This window comes from Chiloscyllium plagiosum, unplaced genomic scaffold (assembly GCF_037043375.1).
Source record: "Chiloscyllium plagiosum isolate Xiang-an unplaced genomic scaffold, Cpla_swu_hap1 HiC_scaffold_36, whole genome shotgun sequence".
Lineage (NCBI taxonomy): Eukaryota > Metazoa > Chordata > Chondrichthyes > Orectolobiformes > Hemiscylliidae > Chiloscyllium > Chiloscyllium plagiosum.
In genome coordinates, this window is record NW_028270174.1 from 13,800,389 (window position 1) to 13,827,121 (window position 26,733).

At 45.3% G+C, this 26,733-nt stretch overlaps 1 protein-coding gene across 6 annotated transcripts in view; it reads right to left on the reverse strand.

Annotated features, from left to right (window-relative positions):
* Positions 1–26,733, reverse strand: part of lef1 (lymphoid enhancer-binding factor 1) — a 164,222-nt gene that overhangs the window by 68,134 nt on the left and 69,355 nt on the right. For all 6 annotated transcript variants that reach the window (XM_087979973.1, XM_087979974.1, XM_043674327.2 and 3 more), the window contains exons 4-5: positions 9,479–9,611; positions 1,552–1,642 (exon numbers count right to left, since the gene is read on the reverse strand). In XM_087979973.1, the coding sequence (XP_087836099.1) occupies positions 1,552–1,642; positions 9,479–9,611 (224 nt within the window). The remainder of the gene's footprint in view (positions 1–1,551; positions 1,643–9,478; positions 9,612–26,733) is intronic.

The window sequence follows — 26,733 nt, forward strand, 5'->3', positions numbered from 1 at the left end:
CTACAGGCCCAGTGCTGGTATATGAGATTAGAAGTTAGGCAGTTGCTTTTGAATGGTTCTGTCCCGATGGGCTGAAGGGTGGTTTTCTGTGCTGTGGACCTCTATGACTCTGATCTTCTAAGTATTGTAAAGATCATGTACAGTCATGGCTCAGTTTATTGGTAGCCTAGCTAAACCACATTCAATTATTTTCCTCAACCCTTCCATTACCTTTATTTCGTCTGTTTTGTAGTCTGCAAAAATAAATGATTTACACCTCAAAGAAACAGGGTAATAATGATTTTTTTTGTTTAACCTGCTAACTAACACACAAACACACACACTGATTTCAATCCACATGACTATATTTGACTGGAAAATGTACTCCAAAAGAGTCTGGCTTATGGTGCTTGCTTTAATATTGGAATCTTTCATTGAACAATGAAAATTTGACATCGAACAGTCACATTGTTGAATAAGCTAGAGCTTTATATGGTTTAAGTGGTGTTTTCAAATTTTATATTTAGATAAAGACTAAGTCCTATCGTACAAAAGGGCCTCATTAGAGACACAGAGAGGAGAGAGAGAGAGAGAGAGAGAGACGGCTGATGCTGTGTTTAACCTGAGGGTCACCACGCATCAGGGAAGGGCAAGAGGTTGAGAAGTAGGGGGCCTTCATGTTGAATTTAGTTTAGTTTCACATCTTACAGGCCAGTGAAAGGCCACAGAATGATGCCAATTCTGAAAATGTGAACAGATATTTTTGGCTCTACCTACACTGAACTTCAGACAGGACGCAACCGCAGTGTAGGACGGCACGGTCTCAGTGGTTAGTGATGCTGCCTCACAGCACAGGGACCCAGGTTCAATTCCAGCCTCAGGTGACTGCGTGTGTAGAGTTTGCACATTCTCCCCGTGTCTGTGTGGCTTTCCTCTGCATGCTCCGGCTTCTGCCCACAGTTCAAAGATGTGCAGATGGACTGTCCATAGTATCCAGGGATGTGTAGAGGGGCTGGGTTAGCCATGGGAGATGCAGGGTTACAGGAATAGGTTGGGGGGTGGTGAGGCTGAGTGGGGTGCTCTTCAGAGGGGCAGTGTAGACTTGATGGGATGAATGGCCTGCTTCCACACTGTAGGGACACTATGATTTTAAACTGAGCAAAACTGGATGCTCAGGAGTCATTTCCAAAGCATAATTAAGGGGCCAGGTCACAAACTGGAGCTTACATAACATCACAGGTACCATCAAATGAAGATGGAGGGCCAAACACAAGACCAACTCGTACATAGATATTGTTGAGCCCTGATATGCCTGTTGCAATCTTGACATTCCTGGCTACAACAATGCCTCTTGCAGCACTACCCAGGATGCATTTTGACACCAATTTGCTTCGTGCTCGTGTGAAACTGCAGAGTCGATAGCCCACTGCAATCTTTTCCCCAAATTTAGCAATTAAAGTCTCACGACACTTCTGAGGCAAGTCTCAATTTCAAAGTCTTGACAGAGCTTAAAAAGAAAGACGAGGGTCTTGCAGCCGACTTGCTAAAGTTCAAAGGGAAACAAAGGCTTACCAGTTGAGAGGGGGCGTGAGCTGTCCAACAGCACCTGGAGACAGGGGATAGAAGGAGGGGATATCAGGACCTGCGGGGTGTCTCTGCATGCCTGTGCGGAGGGGAGCAAGGGTCCAGGTGAGAACAAAACACAAGCATATCAGATTACCACAAGTCACTTCAATATAATTATACAAAATGTAAAGGATGTGCATCAGACAGGAAATAATTAGAAATTACCTTTTCAGCTTTTCTTTTAAAAACGCCAAATCTTATTATTTACTCAAGATTAACTAAATTGCTTGCATTTCAACTTTGTTAGGATAGAATCAGTCATAAATAATCACAGAAATTAAATCTGGCAATATTTTTCTGATTTGAGGGCCGGGTGATAAACGTTTTGATAAAAAAAATTAATAATGAAATTGCCTCTTTGACATTTCATCTTTAACCACAGCATGCTCATTTGCTATTCCCTATTTGACAATAATCTCTCCTGTACACCTGAATGAAGGAACAAAAATTAATATCTTATAATCTTTTAGATTAATTATTCCTCTCTTGTCTGAATGTGATTGCTGTCTGCTGTCAAACTGTCCGTTTTCAGTATTTCAGCTCAAAGAGCCTCTGAACACAAGCTCAAGACTGAAATATCTTGACTAAAATGGGATAGCACATGAAATGTAGTTCAGGATGTGGTTATCTTTCAAATTAAATCTTCTCTATAAAGCTTTAGTCTCATTTAGTATCAGTCCATCTGGATATCTGTTTGGCTTTAACTGTCTCATTCAAGTTATTTAAAGTAAGGATCTGCAAATTTATTAAAATGCAAAAGGTAAGATTAAAAGGATATTCTCAACAACAGTTTTCCTTAAATGTAGCAAAACATTTCAACGTGCTTCCTTGATGAAAGTTGAGTCTGTGTCGAAGCAAGGCTAAGAGTTTAATTGTGTTAAAATGGTTGGTAAGCTTGACAAAGCGGGTTTATAAACATACAACTGAGACATTTGCGAATGGATCTCTGCTCCTCCACTTGATCACAACCAAAACTAGGATCCCTATCAAGTTTCCCTAAAACAGAAAGTGGTTCAAACTGAATGTCCGTCAAACTGCGGCCTTGGAGTCAGCAACACAGTCCACAATCTGCCCCTCGGACAGTCCACAGTAAACTTTCAAGGTGTTGGTTCATCAGTCCTTGATTTAAAAGGCTTATTACTCCGAAGCTGTCTTCTGATTGGATCTTACATGGATGTGTTCCCTGTTGGAGATATATACATCTGAGAGAAATCACAGAATCCCTACAATGTGGAAGCAGGCCTTTCAGCCCATACTGACCCTCCGAAGAGCAGCCCACTAAGACCTATCCCAACACTGTAACCCTGCATTTCCCATGGCTAACTCTTGTATCCCTAGACGGAATGGGAAATTTCCCTTGGCCATTCCACCTAAACTGCACATCTTTGGACTGTGGGAGGAAACTGGAGCTGTGCAGAGGATACCCATGCAGACAGGGAGAATGTGCATACTTCCCACAGTCACCTGAGGGTGGAATTGAACACAGGTCCCTGGCGCTGTGAGGTAGCCGTGCTAACCACTGAGCCACTGGGCTGCCTTCCAGTAATCAATTCTGGGGAACAGAGTCAACAAAGACCTGATGAAGGAGCAGCGCTCCGAAAGCTAGTGCTTTCATATAAATCCATTGGACTATAACCTGGTATTGTGTGATTTTTTAAACTTTGTCCACCCCTGTCCAACACCGTTACCCCCAAATCTGGGGAACAGGAGCTTTCATCAGCCCATTTCAAGCTTTTCTGACAACACACCTTTTAAAATGAAATATGTATTCCAGTAAAATTAACAACAGCAGGGGAAAGATCGACTAACCCTTAAAGGGAGTGTAGCTCAGATTTACCAGAATGCTACCTGACTCCATGAGTTAAGTTACAAGAAGACAATATACGTATTAGGCTTTTGTTTCCTGGAATTTTGATGGCCAAGGGGTGGTTTGATGGAAGTTTTTTTCAGATGTGAAGCCAGAACAGAGGGGTAAGATAAGGTAAAATTATTTCTGTTAGATGGGGAATCTGGGATTACAGGAGTAATCAAAGACACTGGACCAATACCTTTCAAAAGTAAAGTTACACAACAATTATACACAATGTGACCGGTAGAAGTTTGAAACTTCTTCCATTGACTATAAATGGTGACGGGTCAATGGTCCATGTTAAATCTGAAGTTGATTAAGGATGGAAAGGGATATATGACCAAGGTGGGGAGGTGGAGTTGGGCCATAGCTCCCCCATGATTTGACTGAATGGGGGTAGAGGCTTAAGGGACTGAGCCAGTCCTTCCTGTGTCCCAGAAAAACAGCACCAATCAAAGCAGAAGATTGTTCTCATCTGTACAAACCAAAGCTGAACCAAATTTTTATCGGGTTCAACCATCCTCTGTTCTCTCCTTGATCGATGTGATTTGTTAATCTCTACTGTCAAGTATGGCAGCTTATTAGAAAATAAACAAGTGCATCAGTCTGGATTTAAAGTTCCGGCAGAGTTGCTCAGTGATTTTCTTTGCCTGTATGTCCTGCTCTACCATGGTGGCTCAGTGGTTATGACTGCTGCTTCATGGTACCAGGGGCCTGGGTTCGATTCCTGCCTCGGGTGACTGTCTGTGTGGAGTTTGCACATTCTCCCCGTGTCTGTGTAGGTTTCCACCAGGTGCACTGGTTTCGTCCCACGATCCAAAAGATGTGCCGATTAGGTGAATTGCTCATGCTAAATTGCCCATGTGTAGGCTAGGTGCATTAGTCAGGGGAAATGTAGAGTAATAGGGGAATGGGTGTTGGTGGGATACTCTTTGGAGAGTTGGTGTGGAGTTGGTGTTTCCACACTGCAGGGATTCTATTCCCTTAGGATTCGAAATTAAAATGTTCCGTTTCTCTGGCTTCAAAAAGAAAGGAGCCAATGACAGTGGCATCTCGACAGTTTGATTTAATCTTGTGTTGACTACCGTGGTGCATCCTTCCCCACCTAAACACCCAGGACCTGAACTAAAATGAACAATTTCAATTTCTCAAGTGCATAAAAACCATATTGTTTCCAGCGTTCTGCGCTCAGGATTCCTAGACTGACAGAAAGTAATACACTGTGGCTACAAAATATTCCAGGGCCTGTTCTCAGCTCTCTCCCTCTTTTTCTTTCTCTCTCAAGACACAGGGTTTTCCAGCATCTGCAACTTTACAGGATCAGCGGTTAATTAAGAATAATTTTCAGCCCCTTAATGCTCACACTTGATATGATTCATTTGCCTCATGATTGTCACTCCAGCTCAAACTAAGCTCTTCATCACACTGATTCCTTAGGGCTTCAAGGTCAAATAGTTCTACATGTGTCGCATTTAACAACCAAAGCTATGCCAGGAGAACTCTCTCAACTGACAACCTGCGAATATGAAGCCTTACAGCTTTCCAAAGTGCCTGGCAGGATTAAACCAGAGTTTTAATCCTAAATAGCCCTTTGCATTCTATGGTATACCTGACGATGTCTCTGCAAACTCAGTAAAATGCATTGAGGCTTTCTTCCACATTAAGATCCCCCTCCCCCTTAAAGGAGATAGACACTCCCCATCGGGCAATTGCTAACACAGCATTATTGCACTACCTTTTAATAACTGGAATGTTACAACACATAAATACAATTAGACTTCTGAACCTCTCACACTGCATTGAGTAAAATGACCTGGGCAGCTTTCCAACCTCGATGCAAGTAACCCCACATTGGACAGCCTGCAAATACCTACAAATGGTCAATCTACACAGAGCGGAGGCCAGTCGCTACAGAAAGCAATCAGTGCAGCTCCAGAACTAAACCAAAACACTGCTGACATCACGCTACAGAACCATCAGCCTCACTCCAATTCAAAGGCTGAATTCTTTGTATAGCGTCACTGCTGAATGAGAGGACACTTCCCTCATTTCAGTCCAGTCATTTCTTGAGACCACAGATTAGACTGACATTCCAGTACAGCATTGACAGAGTGCTGTACTGTTGGAAGTGCTGCCTTTGAGATAAGATACTAAACCAAGAGTGCTGTGACCAGTGCTGGTCGCTCTGTTGGAGGAAGGATATAATGAAGCTGGAGAGGATTCATAAGGGTTTTACCTGGATGTTGCTGGAAATGGAGGGCGTGAGATAAGCTGGATAGGCTGGGATATTTTCTCACTGGAGCATCAGAGGTTGAGGGGTGACCTTATAGGAGTTTACAAAATCATGAGGGGCATGAGGTGAACTGCAGGTCTTTTTCCTGGGGCGGGGCATTTCAGACTAGGGAGCATATCTTTAAGGTAAGAAGAGAAAGACATGAGGGACAATCTTTTTTACACAGAGAGTGGTTCATATCTGGACTGAACTTCCAGAGCAAGTGGTGGATGCGAGTACAGTTACAACATTTGGAAGACATTTAGACAAGTACGCAAATAAGAAATGCAGGGATACAGGCCAAGCACAGGCAGGTGGGACTAGTTTAGTTTCGGATGATGGTTGGACCCAAGGGTCTGTTTCTGTGCTGTATGGCACGATTACGCTGTCATTCTCTCTCGTGGATGTGAAAGATTTAATGGCACTATCTTGAAGCAGGGTAGGGGCGTTTTTCTAATCAATACTTAATCCTCCAGCAACATCACTAACATGTCTGCCCATTGTCACACACTCACATTTCAGGGCCTGGTGATTTTCTGAAATTGGTCACAGGTATCTTGCTGAATCTCTGTTACCCCCAATTTTGTTAAATCTGTTGGGGCACTGTTTTATCTTTATTCTTTCACAGACGTGGGCACCACAGGCAAGGCCAACATCTACTGCCAATTCCTAATTGCCACTTGAATTGACTGGCTTACCAAAGTCATTTCAGAGGGCAATAAAGAGTCAACCACATTGCTGTGGGTTTGGAGTCACATGTAGGTCAGACCAGGTAAGGATGGCAGTCTCCTTCCCTGAAGGACATCAGAGAACCAGGCAGGGTTTTACAGCAATCAGGTCACTATTTCCAAGACTAGCTTTCAATTCCAAGTTTACTTTTGTTGATCATTAGAATTTAAATTCTACTGCCTGTCATGGTGGGAATCGAACCCAAGCCCCAGCTTTTGCTTATGAGTCTTGAGACATTATTGCTCTGCCACTCTCTCACTGAAGCTACAGTTTATGGGCTTTGTGCTTCTTCAAACCTTTCTTACACACCGTGCTCGCTCTCTGCTTTGTCCTCAGGTACAGAGACAGCTCCAAATATCGGAACATCAGAAAATGGCTCTTTCTGACTGATGACCTTTGACCAGACAGAAAGCTAATTTTTTGCATCAGCCAAGGACCAGTCTTTATCAATTCTCCAGCGTTTGAGAAGAGAGAAAGCGATGGCTGGAAAAGAGAAGGAATGAGAGAAGCTGTGTACAGCTGGTTACAGAAAGAAGCAGTGACTAGGAGAGCTCTTCCTCGACAGTGTCCCAACTTCCTTCAGAAAGAGAGGAAAGAGATTACCCTTCAGGTCAGTCACCATGGATGACAGCTGAGCCATCAGTCTCCTGAAAGTTTATATCACTCTCCACTTCCACTGCCTCCTTCAATACCCAAGTCCACAAGCTGGATAGAATATTTTCACTTCCCATCACTCTTCTGTATAAGGCACTCCCTCAGACTGTTCCATGAATGCCAGATTTCTGCCAACACCATGAGCCATCTCCAATCTCCCCAGGCCTGCCCGGCTGCTGGACCAAGGTGAAGCAGCTTGTGTCAACCTGATACTGTGCTCCCCAAGGACGGACTCCCGGGTTTCCCTGGACACCAATCAAGGCAGGAATCGGGCTGGGATTCCTTCTTCAACAACTAACTCAGGAACAAAAAAAAAGAGTAGAACCTGGGACTATCATCAATACCCACATCAGGGGGTGTACAGTCACCCAGTGAGCTTCCCTGAACTATGTTACTTTAAACAGCCACACACACTTTCACACAGACACACATGGAGAGAGAGACACACACACACACACACAAAGATACAGACACAGGCACATAGAGAGACACTTACTCTCACTCACACACACACAGACACACATTTCACTCACACAGACACACACACACTCACAGACACAAACACACTCATAGATACTGATGCACAGACACATGTACATACATAGAAATTCAGGCTCACACACAGTTACAAACAACCCCAAGTCACACATGCACACACAATTACGCATATTCAAACTCACACCATCTTTCATGTACATGTACACACACCACAAATATACAGCCTCACACAATGAAGCACATGCATGCACATACATGCACAGGGTCACACATAATGCATTCTCTCAGACACTCCTTCATATACTCTTGCACACATGCACGTACAAAACACACAAACAATCTCTCAAACCTAACAGCAAGAAGGCAACCCTGCTTTCAGTTTAGCTTCTGCGTTAACATTCCTTCCTTCCTGTCTGATGGAAACACACAGTCTTGATGTTTGCTGAGCTACACAGTACACCAACAAGTATTGGTGCCATTCACCGTGTCTGAATGCAGTGGAAACGGAGTGATGGGCTCAGGAAATAACTATGAGAAAGTGAGGACTGCAGATGCTGGAGTACCAGAGTTGAAAAATGTAGTGCTGGAAAATCGCAGCAGGCCAGGCAGCATCCGAGGAGCAGGAGAATCGACGTTTCGGGCATAAGCCCTTCTTCAGGAATGAGGCTGGTGTGCCAAGCGGGCTGAGATAAAAGGTAGGGGGGAGGGAATTTGGGGGAGGGGCGCTGGCAATACGATAGGTGGAAGGAGGTGAGGGTGAGGGTGATAGGCCGGAGAGGGGGTGGGGTGGGAGAGGTCGGGAAGAAGATTGCAGGTCAAGAGGGTGGTGCTGAATCCGAGGGTTGGGACTGAGATAAGGTGGGGGGGAGGGGAAATGAGGAAGCTGGAGAAATCTACATTCATCCCGTGTGGTTGGAGGGTTCCTAGGCAGAAGATGAGGCGCTCTTCCTTCAGGTGTCGTGTGGCCAGGGTCTGGCGATGGAGGAGGCCAAGGACCTGCATGTCATTGGCGGAGTGGGAGGTGCAGGTGAATTTGCGATGGATATAGAAGGATCCATTGGGGCCTTGGAGGGAAGTAAGGGGGGAGGTGTGGGCGCAAATTCCCTCCCCCCTACCTTTTATCTCAGCCCGCTTGGCACACCAACCTCATTCCTGAAGAAGGGCTTATGCCCAAAACGACGATTCCCCTGCTCCTCGGATGCTGCCTGGCCTGCTGTGTTTTTCCAGCACCACATTTTTCAACTCAGGAAATAACTATGTTCAGATACAAAGGATTCAGCCAATTGGTTTCTGGAGCTGCAGCTATAATGGATTGCGATGACTGTTTTGCTTCCTACCTGGTGGACATAGTGTTTCTGTGTGTGAAAGTGTGGACCGAACAATAGTGAGCCAGCAGCCTGTTTTATGCCTCTCCTTTGCAGATCAGTCCAAGATTACCTGACAAAGTCAAAATCCACCCAAATTTTTTTTAACAAAGACAGCAAACACTGCATGAGATATACACAGCTGATGAGGCATCGGCAATGATGGGCTGAATGGTCTCCTCCCATTGCAGATACTCTTTGACAAAAATAACCAATTGCAAATATTTTTGCAGTGGCTGAATTTTCCAGTGAAAGCCACCCCTTTCTTTGTAGTACGTTCGTCGAGTTGGTTATGACCAACCATCTATGTAACTCTCTCAAATGCATCCACAATAAATGCTGAGGTTTGAGTAGATGCTGTGCCATGATTTAAGCGCAGAAAAACAGTCCAGTGAGGTTTATCACATAGCTGAATAACGATAAACAAAAACACGTGACTCACGTTTCAAATTTGCCAGGTTGGGGTTCGATAAGTGTGAGTGTGTGTGCATGTGAAAGACTTCTCACCTCTTTTGGAGTTGATGTCTGTGGGGATTTGTGTGGGGTGTGATCCAGGGGCAAAGTGCTCATCGCTGTAGGTGATGAGGGGCGTGAGCGGGTGAACTGCATGGCACGGCTGCACCACGGGCACCTTGTTGGACTGGAAGAGACAACAACAAAGAAAATCCTTTGAGAAACTTTTCACCGTCAGAGCCTTCTGCATCGGCTGAACCGCACGCAATACAAGTTCAGGGCCACGGCCAGTAAACCGTGACACCATGTGAGGAATCAGGAACAATGAAATGTAACAGCAACCACATAACCACTGCCAACGGTCGTCAAATCTCATCCGGTTCACTTTCGGAAATTTGCGATACAGTATCTCATTTTAGATAATAGACAATAGGTGCAGGAGTAGGCCATTCTGCCCTTCGAGCCTGCACCACCATTCAATATGATCATGGCTGATCATCCTCTATCAATATCCTGTTCCTGCCTTATCTCCATAACCCTTGATTCCACTATCCTTGAGAGCTCTATCCAACTGTTTCTTAAATGAATCCAGAGACTGGGCCTCCACTGCCCTCTGGGGCAGAGCATTCCACACACCCACCACTCTCTGGGTGAAGAAGTTTCTCCTCATCTCTGTCCTAAATAGCCTACCCCATATTTTTAAACTGTGTCCTCTAGTTTGCGACTCACCCATCAGCGGAAACATGTTTCCTGCCTCCAGAGTGTCCAATCCTTTAATACTCTTATACGTCTCAATCAGATCCCCTCTCAGCCTTCTAAACTCAAGGGTATACAAGCCCAGTCGCTCCAATCTTTCAGCGTAAGGTAGTCCCGCCATTCCAGGAATTGACCTATTGAACCTCCGCTGCACTCCCTCAATAGCCAGAATGTCTTTCCTCAAATTTGGAGACTAGAACTGCACACAATATTCCAGGTGTGGTCTCACCAGGGCCCTGTACAGCTGCAGAAGAACCTCTTTGCTTCTATACTCAATCCCTCTTGTTATGCTATTAGCTTTCTTCACTACCTGCTGTACCTGCATGCTTACCTTCATTGACTGGTGTACAAGAACACCCAGATCTCTTTGTACTGCCCCTTTACCAAACTTGACTCCATTTAGGTAGTAATCTGCCTTCCTGTTCTTGCCACCAAAGTGGATAACCATACATTTATCCACATTGAACTGCATCTGCCATGCATCTGACCACTCACCTAACCTGTCCAGGTCACCCTGTAATCTCCTAACATCCTCCTCACATTTCACCCTGCCATCCAGCTTTGTATCATCAGCAAATTTGCTAATGTCACTATTAATACCATCATCTACATCATTAATATATATTGTAAAAAGCTGCGGTCCCAGTACTGATCCCTGCGGTACCCCACTGGTCACCGCCTACCATTCTGAAAGGGAGCCGTTTATCACTACTCTTTGTTTCCTGTGAGCCAACCAATTTTCAATCCAAGTCAGTACTTTGCCCCCAATACCATGTGCCCTAATTTTGCTCACTAACCTCCTGACCACTTGGGACCTCTTTTGGACAGCCTTTTGGACTTAATATTGAGCTCTTTCATGTTCTCCCGCAACTCCCACACACCAGGCCTTGTATTCACGCAGGAGATGGTGAGGACTGCAGAAGCTGAGATCAGAGTGAAGAGTGTGGTGCTGGAAAAGCACAGCCGTTCAGGCAGTATCCGAGGAGCAGGAGAGTCAACGTTTCGAGCATCAGGATGAAGAGCTTATGCCCGAAACACTGACTCTCCTGCTCCTCGGATACTGCCTGAACGGCTGTGCTTTTCCAGCACCACACTCTTCAACCTTGTATTCACATATTACACACAACTCTTTATTACCTACTAACAGCTATTCACCCTCCCAGGCAAACCATTACCCACTCCTTCTTGGTCCAACTGTTCTTCTCTCTCTTTGGGCTCCATCCCCATCTATCATTTACTCCTTACCCCCTCCCCCCACCCTGTCTTCTGTTTATAAACCGTCACTTTCCTAGCTACCATCAGTTCTGAGGAAGGGTCACTGGACCTGAAACGTAACTCTGATTTCTCTCCTCAGATGCTGCCTGTCCTGCTGAGCTTTTCCAGCATTTTCTGTTTTTGTTGCCATCCTTGTCTGATCTGGCCTATATGTGACTCCAGACCCTCAGCAATGGGGTTGATTCTTAACTGCCCTCTGGACAATTGGGGATGAGCAATAGATATTGGCCCAGTCAGTGACCTCACATCCTGTGAACGAATTAAAGAAAAATCAAAAGGGGGGGCGACAGGGAGGGGCTTCTGCATGTGAACAATGCCACTGTCGCCAGAAAAAAGAGAAACAAAGATATTGCCCAGATCCAACGTTATACCCAAAACTTTAAAAACCACTCAGTTCCCTTCATTGTTTTGCTTCAGTGACTATGATCAAATTTACCATTCCCCCTTGGTATGCTGTGGGAAAATGTACACAGCAGCAACTCAATGTCACCACACCATGCATGCATGCACACACACACATATACATGCACACACACACATATACATGCACACACACACACGAAAGACATACACACACACAAAATATACACACATACAAAACATACACATACACACAAACACACCAACACACAACACAGTCACGTACACACGCGCACACAGGCAGGTACACTCACACCCACACAGAGACACACACACAAACATTGACACACACAGTCACACACACAAGCACAGACACACACACATTGACACACACACAAACACACTCACATAGACACTGACACACAAACACACAGTCATGTACACACACACAAACACACTGACACACACACACAAACATTGACAGACACACACACACACACACACACATAAACATTGACAGACACACACACACGCACACACAGAGTTTGGACCCTCTTTTCTGAGAGAAACCCAGATGAAAGTCTTTCCAATGCACTCAGCCTCGTGGTCAGGAGGTATCTCACCATCTGCGTCAGTTCTGGTGAAGGGCATTTTGAGTTCCAGGTTTTATGGAGAAACTTGGGATTGTTCCTCTTCAAGTCATGGAGGTTAAAGGGAGATTTGTTTAGTGCAGAAATGGGTTTGGATGAGGCAAACCTAGGGAAGCCTGTTCCCAGCAGCACATAAAGGACTAGGGCACATCAATTTAAAGTTTTAGACAAGAGACACAGAGAGGATTTGAGGAAGAGCCTTATATTTGTACATGACCATAACATGTAGGTGCAGAGCAGACCAGATACAGCCCATCAGGTCTGCTCCACCAGTCAATGAAATTGTGGCTAATCCTCAAATTCACTTTCCTGCCTTGTCCCCAAAACCTTCCTGATTAAATACCTATACTGTAGAATTCCAACAGTGTGGAAACAGGCCATTCAGCCCAACAAGTCCACACTAACTCTCCAAACAGCCTCCCACCCCAACTCAGCCCACAACCCTAGCATCCCACATTTCGTATGGCTGATCCACGCAACCTAAACATTCCCAAGACATGGTTGGCAATTTAGCATGGCCAATCCACCTAACCTGCACATCTTTGGATTGTGGGAGGAAATCACCCGGAGACACAGGGAAAACGTGCAAACTCCAAACAGGCAGTTGCCTGAGACCCCAATCAAACCTGGTCCTGGCACTGTGAGGCAGTAGTGCTAACCACTGAGCCACTGTGCCACCCATCAGTGATTGCAACTCCTCTGGAACTCAGTGTCCATGAGGCTATAGGAAGTGGAGACTCTCATTGATTATAACAAGAAATTGAATGGGCACTGGAAGGGAATATCGAAGATCACCTGGGACAGGTGGGGTCCTCCACCAAGGCATAGAACTGATGGGCCAAATGGACACTTTCTGTGCCATAAATGACTGCATGGCTCCTACAATGATACAGCTTTGAGATCCACAAGCATGGGGCTTGGCATCACGATGTGCCAAACAAACTCTCGTCATGGTGACACACTCTCTCGGTGCCAGGCTTACCACCTTCTTCACAAGGTGACCCACACTAGAGCTGAACTGGAATGGGAAGTCAATTATCGGGCAGGTGTAGTCCTGGAAGAATGTTGCGGAGGTAGAAAACCTTTGTTAATGTACTAAGAGGCAGCGACAACAATTGAACTGACAGCGATACATAGACCTCTCATCTTCACTTTCTAAAGTCAACATTACACCCCTGACCTTCCGGTTCTAACCTTGTCCCAACTCAGAAGTCCTGCCAAAATTGAAGAAGTGGGAGGAGAGAAACTGCAGCAGTAACCCCTCGAACACTCAAAGCGACTCTGATCTAATCTAGCCTCAATCACACATCTGAGTAAAACAGTGCACTGAATCCTCATAACACTGCAATCAAATGCCACAAATATTTTTTATCAGTACAACAAAGGTCAGATCTGTAAATTCTTTTGCTTACTCATTACCCTTTTCCTTAAATGAAACATTTAAACACTTTTACTCCTTTGGTTTTCCCAGGCTAACTGTACATGGGGGAAATATTTAGCTGCAGGAAGGGTATTTTGTTTTAATCTTGTCTGCTTCAAGCCATGTCTGAGCTGGCACCGTTGTACCACAGATGGAGACGGGACAATTTTTGATAAGCTGTGAGAAAAGGTCAAAGTGGGAAAGTGGTCCTGCACTGTGCCAGGAGCAGCCTTTGGCCTGTCAGATTCTCAGGAACCTTATGCTGTGCACCTGCCTGTGATTTTTAAAAAAAATGAACTGCTGGAGAGAGATCAGCAGGTCTGGCAGAGAGGGAAACATTACAAGTTCAGGAGACGAGTCATTGAGGCATAAAGATGTACAGCACGGAAACAGACCCTTCGGTCCAACCCAGCCGTGCCGACCAGATAATCCAACCTAATCTATTCTCATTTGCCAGCACTTGGCCCATATCTCTCTAAACCCTTTCTATTCATAAAACCATCCAGACGCCTATTAAATGTTGCAATTGTACCAGCCTCCACCACTTCCTCTGGCAGCTCATTCCATACACGCGCCATCCTCTGCGTGAAAAGGTTGCCCCTTAGGTCTCTTTTATATCTTTCCCCTCTCACCCTAAACCTATGCCGTCTAGTTCTGGAATCCCCGACCCCAGGGAAAAGACCTTGTCTATTTATCCTATCCAGGCCCCTCATGATTTTGTAAACTTCTATAAGGTCACCCCTCAGCCTTCGACGCTCCAGGGAAAACAGCCTCAGCCTGTTCAACCTCTCCCTGTAGCTCAAATCCTCCAACCCTGGCAACATCCTTGTAAATCTTTTCTGAACCCGTTCAAGTTTCACAAAAATAGGAAGACCAGTAAAAACATTCGCTCTGTTTCTCTCTCCATGAGATACTACTAAATCTACTGAGTTTCTCTGCCATGTGGGTAAAGTCAGCAGCGTGCTACCAGACCAGGGGGCTGCTCTCCCGTTTGAGAGAGATGGTTTAAACTGACAGGCCCTGCTCCTCAAGCAAAGGTGGAGAAGGAGAGACCTTCATGGTAACCTCAGCCAGTGCAGGAATTGAACCCACATTGCCAGGGTTAGTAACTGCATTACAAACCAGCCATCCAGCCAAGCTAACTAACAAAAATAGACATAACAGTAAGATGGTGACATGTAGATACGTATCTCATGATGCAACAGTCACTAGATCAGTGAGAGGTTATGAAGAGCTTTCCAAATTAGTGCCAAATTCCTGCCTTTTCCGTACAGACATTATCACTGCGTGTGTATTTAAATACCACCCAATGTCCCCTTGAAGGCCCCTACTGGTCCAGCCTTTCCCACACCATCCATGTGGTTCAATCCCAGCCTCATCTGTGTGAAGAAAGTCTTTTTATTGCCTCACATTTGCTTCTTTCACAAAGCGGTTTCAATCTGTGCCCTCCGGGTTGCAATCCTTTTAAAAACAAGGAATACTGACTTTCCAAAGAGATGTCAAACTGAGGCTCTGTCTGCTCTCTCCAGCACACAGACACACTCCCAGGACAGACAAACTCCCAAGGCAAACAGACAGATTCCGGGGACAGACCAGCTCCCGTGACAAACAGATTCCGGGGACAGACCAAATCCCGAAGCAAACAGACAGAATCCCAGGACAGACCAACTTCCGGGAAAGGCAGACAGACTCTCAGGACAGACTAACTCCCAGGACAAAAAGTGTGGCGCTGGAAAAGCACAGCTGGTCAGGCAGCATCTGAGGAGCAGGAGGGTTGATGTTTCAAGTGTCTCTCCTTCTCCTCAGATGCTGCCTGGCCAGCTGTGCTTTTCCAGCGTGACACATTTTGACTCTGATTTTCAGCATCTGCAGTCCTCATTTTTGCCAACACCTGGGACAGACAAATTCCCAGGACAGACAGACAGATTCCTGGGACAAACAGATAGACAGACTCCCAGGGGCAGACAGACAGATTCCTGGGACAGACCAATTCTGGGGACAGACAGAGTCCCAGGACAGGGAGACAGATTTCCGGGATTGAGAGACTCCCAGGGACAGACAGACAGATTTCCCAGGATGGACCAACTTGGGGACAGACAGATAGACTCCCAGGGCAGAGACGCAGATTCCTGGGACAGACAGACAGACTCCTGGAACAGACAGACTCCAAGCGACAGTGAGTCAGATTCCCAGGATAGACAGACTCACAGGGACAGAGCTGAAAATGTGTTGCTGGAAAAGCACAGCAGGTCAGGCAGCATCCTGTTCTCTGGATGCTGCCTGACCTGCTGCGCTTTTCCAGCAACACATTTTCAGCTCTGATCTCCAGCATCTGCAGACCTCACTTTCTCCTCAAAGACTCACAGGGACAGACAGACAGCCTCCCAGGGACAGACAGACTTCCCAGGAGTTATTGCAAAGAGGAACAGCAGATATTCCCTGATATTTTATCCAATATGTACTCCTCAAGAACTACCTCCTCCCACAGCAAAGGAAAAGCAATGAAATAGCCTTGCTTCTCAGTTGCTGTTTGTGGCACCTTGCTCAGTGTTGATTGGTTGGTTTTTCCTCTCACAACAACACCAAGTACAATGCACAATGGCTCCATTGGGTGGGAAGTACTTTATGGCATTCTGAGGTTGTGAAAGATGCTATATAAATGCAAGTTGTTTTTCATATCACAATATCAGCTTTGTCATAACTACAAGAATATTTTACACTTCAAACAATAAAAATACACTATGTAAAAAAAACCTGTTGTATGCATCTGGAAATACTCATACAGAGGTTAATTTAAAAGCCAATGTTTTATGTTCTAGGCCAAGAAAGTGTGTCAGACAGGTGGCTCTAGTGAGCTATGCTGCACCAAACAAAAGCATTGACGTGAAGGCACTGTATACTTAACTGCAGAGGCAAGGTTGAACCAAGTTTTGCAAGAGGGCAAATAACATGTAACACCATTGTAACGACATTGTACTAATTAAAACAACAAGGTCTCGCCAGGAAGTGATGCTGTGATATTACGTATGGTCAGTGAAGGCCTCAATCTCTTGGAGGAAGTGGCCCCCATGGAGCTTTATTTTATTCTAAATCTTGTGGGCTAGGAAACTTCAAACAGGCCCAGCCGCCTACATCACCAAGACCTAGAATGGCTGCTCAGTAATGGGTCCCATCAGGAGGTTAGCCTTAGGTAAGGAGCCAGTTGAGAAAGTACTGAGACATCCAGGTGCCAGGTGTTCGATGTCTGACTCACTTCATCTCTTCAACAACATCGCTAATGATTCACACGTTTAGCAGTGAAAGACGACAGCTGAACTGAGGTAATACTAGGCCACCTGACTGCCCTGACAGGGACGAGATGTTCAGAGAAATATTCACTGACATTACAGCTCAATCAGAGAGACAGGACTAAAGCTCCGAAGAGAATGCAGGAATATCTTGCTGCAGGAACAAATTACCACAAACACTGGAATATGCTGGAGTTCACAGCAGGTCAGACAGCATCCATGGAGGGAGAGCAAGCCAATGTTTCCAGTCTAGATGACTCTGACCTTTTTTCATTCATTCATCCGGGCAATGTGGGCATCAGTGACTGGGCTGGTATTTATTGTTCAACTCTAATCATAGTGGAGAGGGTGGTGCTGAGCTGGCGTCTTGAACTGCTGCAGTCCTTGGGGTGCACACTCCTGCCCACCATCTGCCAGTGTTAACTCAGGAATAGCTGGATGGTTGTGGTACCCACCTGGGACAGGTTGTAGACCCAACGCAAACATAAAAAGGGGTGCTGTATGGTGTCCATCACTCCTGCTCCATACCCCTGCAAAACCGTTTAAAGATGGTGACAGGAAAGTGTGTATGTCACATTTTCCACAAAGGCTAACCCAGCCAAAGTCAATTTAATTTACTTCTCAGGGATAGAGGTTTCTCCAACCTCCTCAAAAACAATCTGGACCACATCCTCATTGACTTCTTCCTCAATCACTTGTCCCACCAGATTCACTGTCTCTCACTGTTCTTGCCGGGAACTTACGGTAAAAAAAACTGTACAGTCAGCACTATTATAACACATGTTTCTTCAACACAAATTGGTTTTAACGCAATTTAAGAATTCAGACCTTGATTTGTAGAATACGAACTTTCCTTATCTGTATTGGCTATAACGCAATTCTGACCCCATTAGTTTAAATGGCGCAGCTATTGCGCAATTTTCTTATAACACAAGATCACACGAAAACGGAACTATATTAAAACTGACTGCATTTTAAATATTTTTCTATATGTTTATACAGTAGACTGAAATGGGAAAAAAGGATTGCTTTCAAAAGCAAGGATTGCAGAAGGAATTGTTGCACTATTTAAATGCAAGCTATCAACACTCATTATAAGTGCTGTTTACACTGTTGCTGGTTCAAGCAGTGACAGGGAGGGGCAAGTTACTGCAGATCAGTTAGCACTGGGTGAGCATACAAGGTGAGATCTAGTTGGCCACAACTAGCTGATTAGTTTGTGCAACTGTGAGCAGTTGTTGTGGACAAAGACTTCTGCCTGCCAACAGCTACGCGATTGGCACTGATGTGGCTCAGCAGCTTGTAGGTGTGAACGATGTGGCCAGATGCCTTTGGACCTTCTGAAGGGCAGGTGGTGTCCTTTTCTCGGAAATAAAAAAAAAATTAATGCCCGAATAAAGCCAGTTTGTTTTCCCTCACCAGTTGTGGTAAAATGATGCTTTTAACCATTAATTCAGAGACTTTATAAGTTGTGAACCAATCAGTCCTTGCCTCCTGCAGTCAAGTGAAAGTACTTGGCGAAAACAGATCTAGGAGCAGCAAAGCATGGCAAACCGAAAGGATTCACTCAGCAAACCCTGTGGACAGGGGTCATTGAACTGCCTTTCCACCCACAACACCGATTTTTTTTTTGTCTGTCTGCATGTGTGCGTAGTGGGAGGTTATAACAGGGTTAGAATTTAACCAGGCAAAAGTGAGGACTGCAGATGCTAGAGATCAGAGTCAAGATTAGTGTGGTGCTGGAAAAGTACAGCAGGTCAGGCAGCATCCGAGGAGCAGGAAGATCGACGTTTCGGGCAAAATAGTGATGATAATGCAGGGCTTTCCTGATGTAGGGCTTTTGCCCGAAACATTGATTTTCCTGCTCCTCGGAAGCTGCCTGACCTGCTGTTCTTTTCCAGCACCACACTAATCTTGACTTAGAATTTAACCAGTAGAGTTTACACATTTACAATTCATTTACTGTAGCTAGAATCCAGTATTTGTAATGAATAGCAATTTCTGTTACGTACAGAAACGTAGTCTGTACTTTACGTTAACCGAAGTCTTAAAAGACAGGTACACTTTGCATACTTGGATAAAAATATTTAACTTTTGTGATGATTTCAGAAATAGTAGAGTTTGCTTGATTTCCAGAGTACAGCCCCAGTCAAGTATGAAAGTATTTTCCACTGGCAGTAGACAGCTTTGAATATTAAATTTAAAAATTTCCTGGGTGGTTTAATGACATTAGTTCAGTTTTTGCATTACTTGAATTATAATTTTTAATAATATGCCAGTTGATTAGTCCCGACTTGTTTCACTGGAGTTTTGAAAAGTGAGGGATGACTTGGCAAGTACATGAGACCCAGAATGATGTTGAAAAAGTGGACGTGGAAAAGATACTTCTTCTGTGGATGCATTAGAACTGGGTGGAGGAGGGAAATTGTTTAAAAAAAATAGGATTTCCCTTTTACAACGGAGATGAGGGAAACAATAGACAATAGACAATAGGTGCAGGAGTAGGCCCTTCTGCCCTTCGAGCCTGCACCACCATTCAATATGATCATGGCTGATCATCCTCAATTTTCTCTCTGGGCATCTTTAAAACTCCCTGCCCCACAGGATGGTAGAGATGGCAGTCATTGAATTTTTCTGAATACGCATGGGTAGGTTCTTGATTGGTAAGGGAACTGAAGGGTTTTTTGGGCTAAATGGGAATGTGGAATCTAAAGCACAAACGGATCTAAATGAATGGCAGAGCAGGCTTGGTGGGCTGAATAATTCTGCTTCTCGTTCTTATGTTTGCAGGAATTAATAATCTAATTGCTAAGTGGTCCGGAAAGATCCACGATGATGGACGGAATCAATTGAGGAAGATATCATGAAGATTTGAAATTTGGTATTCCTGTGTTACGTTCTACCAGAGGAAGACAAAAGGTTTTCTTCCTTCTCAGCAAGATTTGGTTGGATAGGTTAAATTGTTGATCAAATTTCTGGTCTTGAGGTGGATGAGTTTACCTGAGCAGGGAAATAGCATGATGGTCCCCACCTAAGCCAATTGAGAAAGCGTGACACTCAATTCTACCTGCCTCTGCCCAGTGTAACGTGTCAGCATTGAATGTGTGGTGTGCCAGAAGCAAGACATTTTAATGTTATAGATAAATGCTGGAAGGAGACATCCTGGAGCTATCTGAGGGCTGAATGTTTGACATTCCAAAAAATTCTGGAATTAAAAGTCTAATGATCTATTGCCAATTGTTGGGAAAACCCATCTGGTTCCCTAATGTCCTTTAGCGAAGAACATTGCCATCCTTACCTGGTCTGGTCTACATGTGACTCCAGACCCACAGCAATGTGATTAGATTCCCTACAGTGTGGAAACAGGCCCTTCGGCCCAACCAGTCACACCGACCCTCCAAAGAACAACCCACCCAGACACATTTCCCTCAGACCAACGCACCTAACCTATGGACAATTTAGCACGGCCAATTCACCTAACCTGCACATCTTTGGATTGTGGGAGGAAACCGGAGCACCCGGAGGAAACCCACGCAGACACGGGGAGATGTGCAAACTCCACACAGACAGTTGCCCAAGGCTGGGATCGAACTTGGGACCCTGGTGCTGTGAGACAGCAGTGCTAATCACTGAGCCACCATGCCGCCCGTTGATTCTTAACTGCCCTCTGGGCAATTAGGGATGCGCAAGAAATGCTGGTCTAGCCAGGAACACCTTCATCCCATGAATGAATAAACCAAACAATCCCAAACATTGAGAGGTCTGTAGTCAGGGGTAGCAGCATCTAAACCCCTTGCTGTGATCTCCATTTGCTGAACAACAGTACAATGTGCGTGTATCTTAGAATTACAATAGGCAAGGATGGGAAAGCCTGAACACAAAGCAACAGAAGCAGCTTGTTGCAATGAGGCTTTATGCAAATAACAGATCTGAAACAATCCTGCACGTGATTAAATTGCATCGGCCTGCATAAAAACACTTGGTGCAGGCAAGTGGGGGAAGGTATCTAAACCAACAATGCCAGGTTCAGAGATTCCACTCTCTCCACTCTCGCAAATCCTACCTGCAGGCAAATTCAATCTACCCAATACTTTAATATTGTAGATCTTCTCTTTTGCGTTTGGGAACTACACAAGAATCAAGAAAGACCAAGAGGTATATTACTTAATGTCGGCATTATTGAATTCTTACTAAAGGCTGCATCTTATGTGCAAGTCAAGTAACACTGCAGAGATTATAGATACACAGCTCATTACCATCTTCTCCAGAGCAATTAAGGATTGGCAGTGTATGTTGCACGAACAAATATATTGGAAACAAAATCACGGAAGGCATTTAATGGAACATAACCCTCTTCCTAATTGTAACGTCTATCAATAACTGGGGCTTGCTTACACATTTACACACGCACACACAAATACACGCACACTAAGATTAGCAACTCTGGTCTTTCAGCTCACATGGCATCTTACCCTCTTGCACGCCCACCATCAGACTGTCTATCCTCATGGTGCACTGCCTTCCCATTCCGACTGAGAAGGAGAAGAACAAGATACAGTGAAATGTGCTTTTTTCCATGTTCTCAGGATGTCCAAAAATACTTTCCATCCACAATAAGAGAGTCTGTTTCAGGGATGTTGGCTAAGCATTGAACATCGGTGAGGATACAGGTGGAATTGCTATCCTGCTCTTCAAAATTTTGGTAAAAGATCTTTCTTGTCCAACCTGAGTTGATATACAGGACCTTGATTCAACATCTCATCAAAGATGGCACCTCTGACAGTGTGGTACCCTCATATCTCTGCACTGTCAACTAAACGGCCGGCATACTTTCCAAATATTCATCAATAGTCAATTCATTTTCCAACTCCCAGGTTTCCTAAGTTTATCCCAGTGCTGGTCAGAAGCCTGTCATAAAAGCTAATAAACAATACCCCGACACTATACCCCAGTGGCTACAACATCCTGCCTTTGCCAATTAGCCTTCAGGACAGAAACCTGGACTGTACATCACCACCCAGGGTGGCATGGTGATTCAGTGGTTAGCACGGTTGCCTCATAGCACCAAGGGCCCAGGCTTGATTCCACCCTCAGGCGACTGTCTGTGTGGAGTTTGTACATTCTCCCCGTGTCCACGTGGGCTTCCTCCAGGTGCTCCGGTTTCCTCCCACAATCCAAAGGTTAGGTGAATTGGCCATGGAAAATACAAGGATGGGGCTGAGTGGGATGCTCTTTGGAGGGTCAGTGTGGACTCGATGGCCTGACCGGTCTGCTCTCACACTGTTGGGGTTTCTATGAACTCATTCAAAAGGACTTGGCAAATCAAAATTCTACACAGTAGGTAGGAATCCAATTCAATGCTAAGGGCATAGCTATTGGAAGAAAGAATGGATTTCATTGACATTAAATTAAAAACCAAAAAAACTGCGGATGCTGCAAATCAGAAACAAAAACAGAAGTTGCTGGAAAAGCTCAGCAGGTCTGGCAGCATCTGTGAAGAGAAAACTCTGGTGCGGCCACACGGAGTATTGCGTACAATTCTGGTCACTGCATTACAGGAAGGATGTGGAGAGGATTCAGAGGAGATTTACTAGAATGCTCTTTGGTATAGAAGGAAGGTCTTACAAGGAAAGGCTGAGGGACTTCAGGCCAGTATTTGTCGCTCATACCAAATTGGAGCTCAGCTGAATGGTTCAGTCACCCATTTCAGGGAGCAGCTAAATTGCCGAGGGTGTCTGGAGTCACATGTAGGCCAGACCGGGTAAGGGCAGCAAATTTCCTTCCCTAAAGGACATCAATGAATGAAAATGGCTTCCTCTTCCAATAATCAATGATGGCCGTCATATTTCATATTCTAGAGTTATTTTTTAAATTGATGGTACCTCCTGGTGAGGCGTGAACCCAAATTCCCAAAATTTGAGCCACCAGACTGCTCACCGGGTGGCGCCATCAATAGGCATCACAGGAAGATGAATTTTAAGACAGAGATGAGGAAATGTTTCCTTCCTCTCAGAGGGTTGTGTGTCTTTGGAATTCCCTTCCTCAAAGGGCAGAATCTTTCAATAAATTTAAGGCAGAGGCAGATTCTTCATTGTCAAGGGGCTGAATGATTGTTGAGGGTATGCAATAATGTAGAGCTGAGGTCAAAATCAGGTTAGCCCTGATCTGACAGCATACCAGAGCAGGACTGAAGGGCTGAATGTCCTAGTTTTGTTCCTTGTTTGCATATTTGCATATGGTCATATGTACAGTGGCCAGCATGGGCACAACTAGCTCCCACAAACGGCATTTAGCAAATAGGAAGGAGGGGTGGACTGTGGTGTTATCGCTACATAGTTAATCCGGAGATGCAGGTCATGTTCTGGAGAGCTGGGTTCAAATCCCACCACAACACGTGGTGAAATTTGAATTCATTAAAAATCTGGATTTAAGAGTCTAATGATGACCATGATTCCATTGTCAATTGTTGGAAAGACCCAACTGATTTCCTAATATCCATTCTCGCTTGGTCTGGACTGCATGTGACTCCAGACGCATAACAATATGGTTGACTCTTACATGCTCTCTGGGATGGGCAATAATAAATGCTAGCCTGGGCAACAATGCCCTCATCCTGTGAATGAATAAAACAAAATGAAATGGTAATTTGTCTTAAGCGCTGATTGACGGTGCAACAGAGATCTCCCCCGTTGTTCTGCACCATCACCTTTGGATCCTCTATACTCACCTCAGAGGGCAGTTGGCGGGCTTGGGTTTGATTGCTCACCCGTACTTGGGGGAAGGCGAAACAAAAGGAGGAATGAGAAGGGAAAATGCACCGGGAAACTCCGAGTCTTTGGTCAGAGGGTCTGAGTGCAATCCCAGGCAGGAATAGCCATAACCTGAACCCAGTCCAAGCCGTCATGAGTCAAAGGGAGGAAATGCAGAAGCAACAGGAGGACAGGCAGGCAGGAGTGAAATAATCAGAGCAAAACTAAATTCAACCCAGTTGTGAGAACAATGAGAAATGCACGACAATGCTGCTGTCTGTAACATATTGGGCTGGAGGAATTGATATCTAAATCCGACACGAAATAGACTCAGAAATCTACCATCAGAGATATTCCATCAGCGTCTAAATACCAACAGCCCTTGCACCCCTACCTCCCTCTAAATGTAAGTACAAATGCTTCGATGTGAAAAGCAAATTGATAGCTTGCACCTTATTAGTGTCTATCTGACCCCTTTCCTCCCTCCAGTCACACAGACTAGAAGCCGAACTGATGGATTTGCTGAATTAAACTATCCCCGATCTTCTCTTAATTTTACGGTTTTCAACTCAGATTTGCCTTCATGTGGGAAGCAGATAAGAAACTGCAGGATTTTAATTTAAGCTCTGGCCTTTTCTTCTCTCCTGCAGGATGGAAACAGAGAGAAGCAGCAGTTTGTGAGTGAAAGACAGCACGCCTGCAGAATCAGGTCAATTCTGCATCTGCAATAACATGTCTCTTCACAGTATCCCCTCTCCACAGTGAGGAGCAGTCTCTGAATGCACAGCTGATCTGGCAGGACATTACCATCTGTAAATACAAGCACCACACATCTCAGCAATTGCCAACTTTTCTGTTTAATCCATCCCTGGCATGTGGGCAATCCTGGCTGGGCCAGCATTTATTGCACATTCTGAAGAGTTGGCTTTATGTACTTCTGCAAACTGCAAGGGGTAGGAAACAAGGCCCAGGATTTTATCCCAGTGACGGTGAAGGAACAGCGATATTGTTCCAGGGTAGTGTGGGATTTGGAGGGGAACTCTGAGGTTTTAGATTAGATTACTTACAGTGTGGAAACAGGCCCTTCGGCCCAACAAGTCCACACCGACCCGCCGAAGCGCAACCCACCCATACCCCTACATTTACCCCTTTAACCTAACACTACGGGCAATTTAGCATGGCCAATTCACCTGACCCGCACATCTTTGGACTGTGGGAGGAAACCGGAGCACCCGGAGGAAACCCACGCAGACACGGGGAGAATGTGCAAACTCCACACAGTCAGTCGCCTGAGTCGGGAATTGAACCCGGGTCTACAGGCGCTGTGAGGCAGCAGTGCTAACCACTGGGCCACCGTGCCGCCCAGGTGTTCCTACGTGCCTGCTGCCCTTGACCTTTGCGATGGTAAGGGTCACAGGATGGGAGAGTCTCGTCAAAGGAGCTTTGGCCAGTTGCTGCAGTACACCCTGCAGACGGTACACGTGGCTATGACGGTCCACTGATTACAGAGGAATTGAATGTTGAACATTTTAGGCAGGATCAATCGAATGAGTTGTTTTGTCCTGGATTGTGATGAACGTCTTGAGTGTTGTTGGAGCTGCACACATCCAGGTTGGTGAAGAGTATTCTGTCAAACCCCTGACTTGTGCTTTATAGATGGTGGGGAGGGGCCAGGAAACTGGCTACTCACCACAAGATTCCACGCTTCCACCTTGCTCTGATGGCTACAATATTTATGTGGCTCGTTGAGTTCAGTTTCTGGTCACTGCTAACCCCAAGAACATTGATCGGCGGGGATTCAGTGATGGTAACACCCTTGAATGTCAAGGGGAGATGGTTAGATTGTCTCTTGCTGGAGATTGTCATTGCTTGGCAATGGTGGCCTAAATGTTGTCTGGCTGAGCTTCAATGCTGCCCAAGTCATGCTGCAATTAGACTTCAGTATCTGAGGAGTTGCTAACAGAACTGAACACTGAAAAATTATCAGCAAATATCACCCATTTTGACTTGATGATATTCATGGGGAAGCTGGAAGTTGGATTTAGGACACTACTCTGAGTAACTCCTGCAGCAATGTCCTGGGAATGAATTGACTAAACTTCAAACACCACAACCATTTTCCTTTGTGTCAAGTGTGACTCGAGCTAGTGACAACTTTACCCTGACTCCCACGGACTCTGGTTTTGCTAGGGTACCTTGATGCTACACTCGGTCAAATGTAGCCAAGATGTTAGGGATGGTCACTCTCGGCTCCCCTCTTTTGTCCACATTTACAACGAAGTTTTTGGGGAAGTCAGGAGCTGTGTGCCCCTGGCCACAGCCAAATGGAGCAGTGAGCAGATAATCACTGAGTAAGTGACAGCCCTGTGGAGGGGCCCTTCCTCCACTGCTGATACCCAAGAGCAGTGAGATGATGATCACCATGATTGTATTTGCCGTGGTTTCTGCTGACAGAACATATCTGGGTAACTCTCAGGGAGGTGCCAACTGGAGCTGTACTCTAGCAGTTTTGCTTGTGGGCTCATTCTGTAATATTGCCGGGATGCTGTCAGAGGGTAGATCCTTACTGTATCCAGTGCCTTTAGCGGTTCCTTGACATGGAGTCCTTCAGTTTCCAGCTGAAGGTGATCGCACACAATTCAGCTTTATCTTTTACATGTGTGCTAGGCCCTGCCACCATTGTAACTGGCATCGTGTTTACAGAGCATCTTCCTCTTGTTACCTGTTTAATTATTAGCCATCCTTGCGTCGGCCCTGCAGAGCTTTGATGTGACCCATGGGTATGGAATTACTCAGTTCTCTCCACACCACT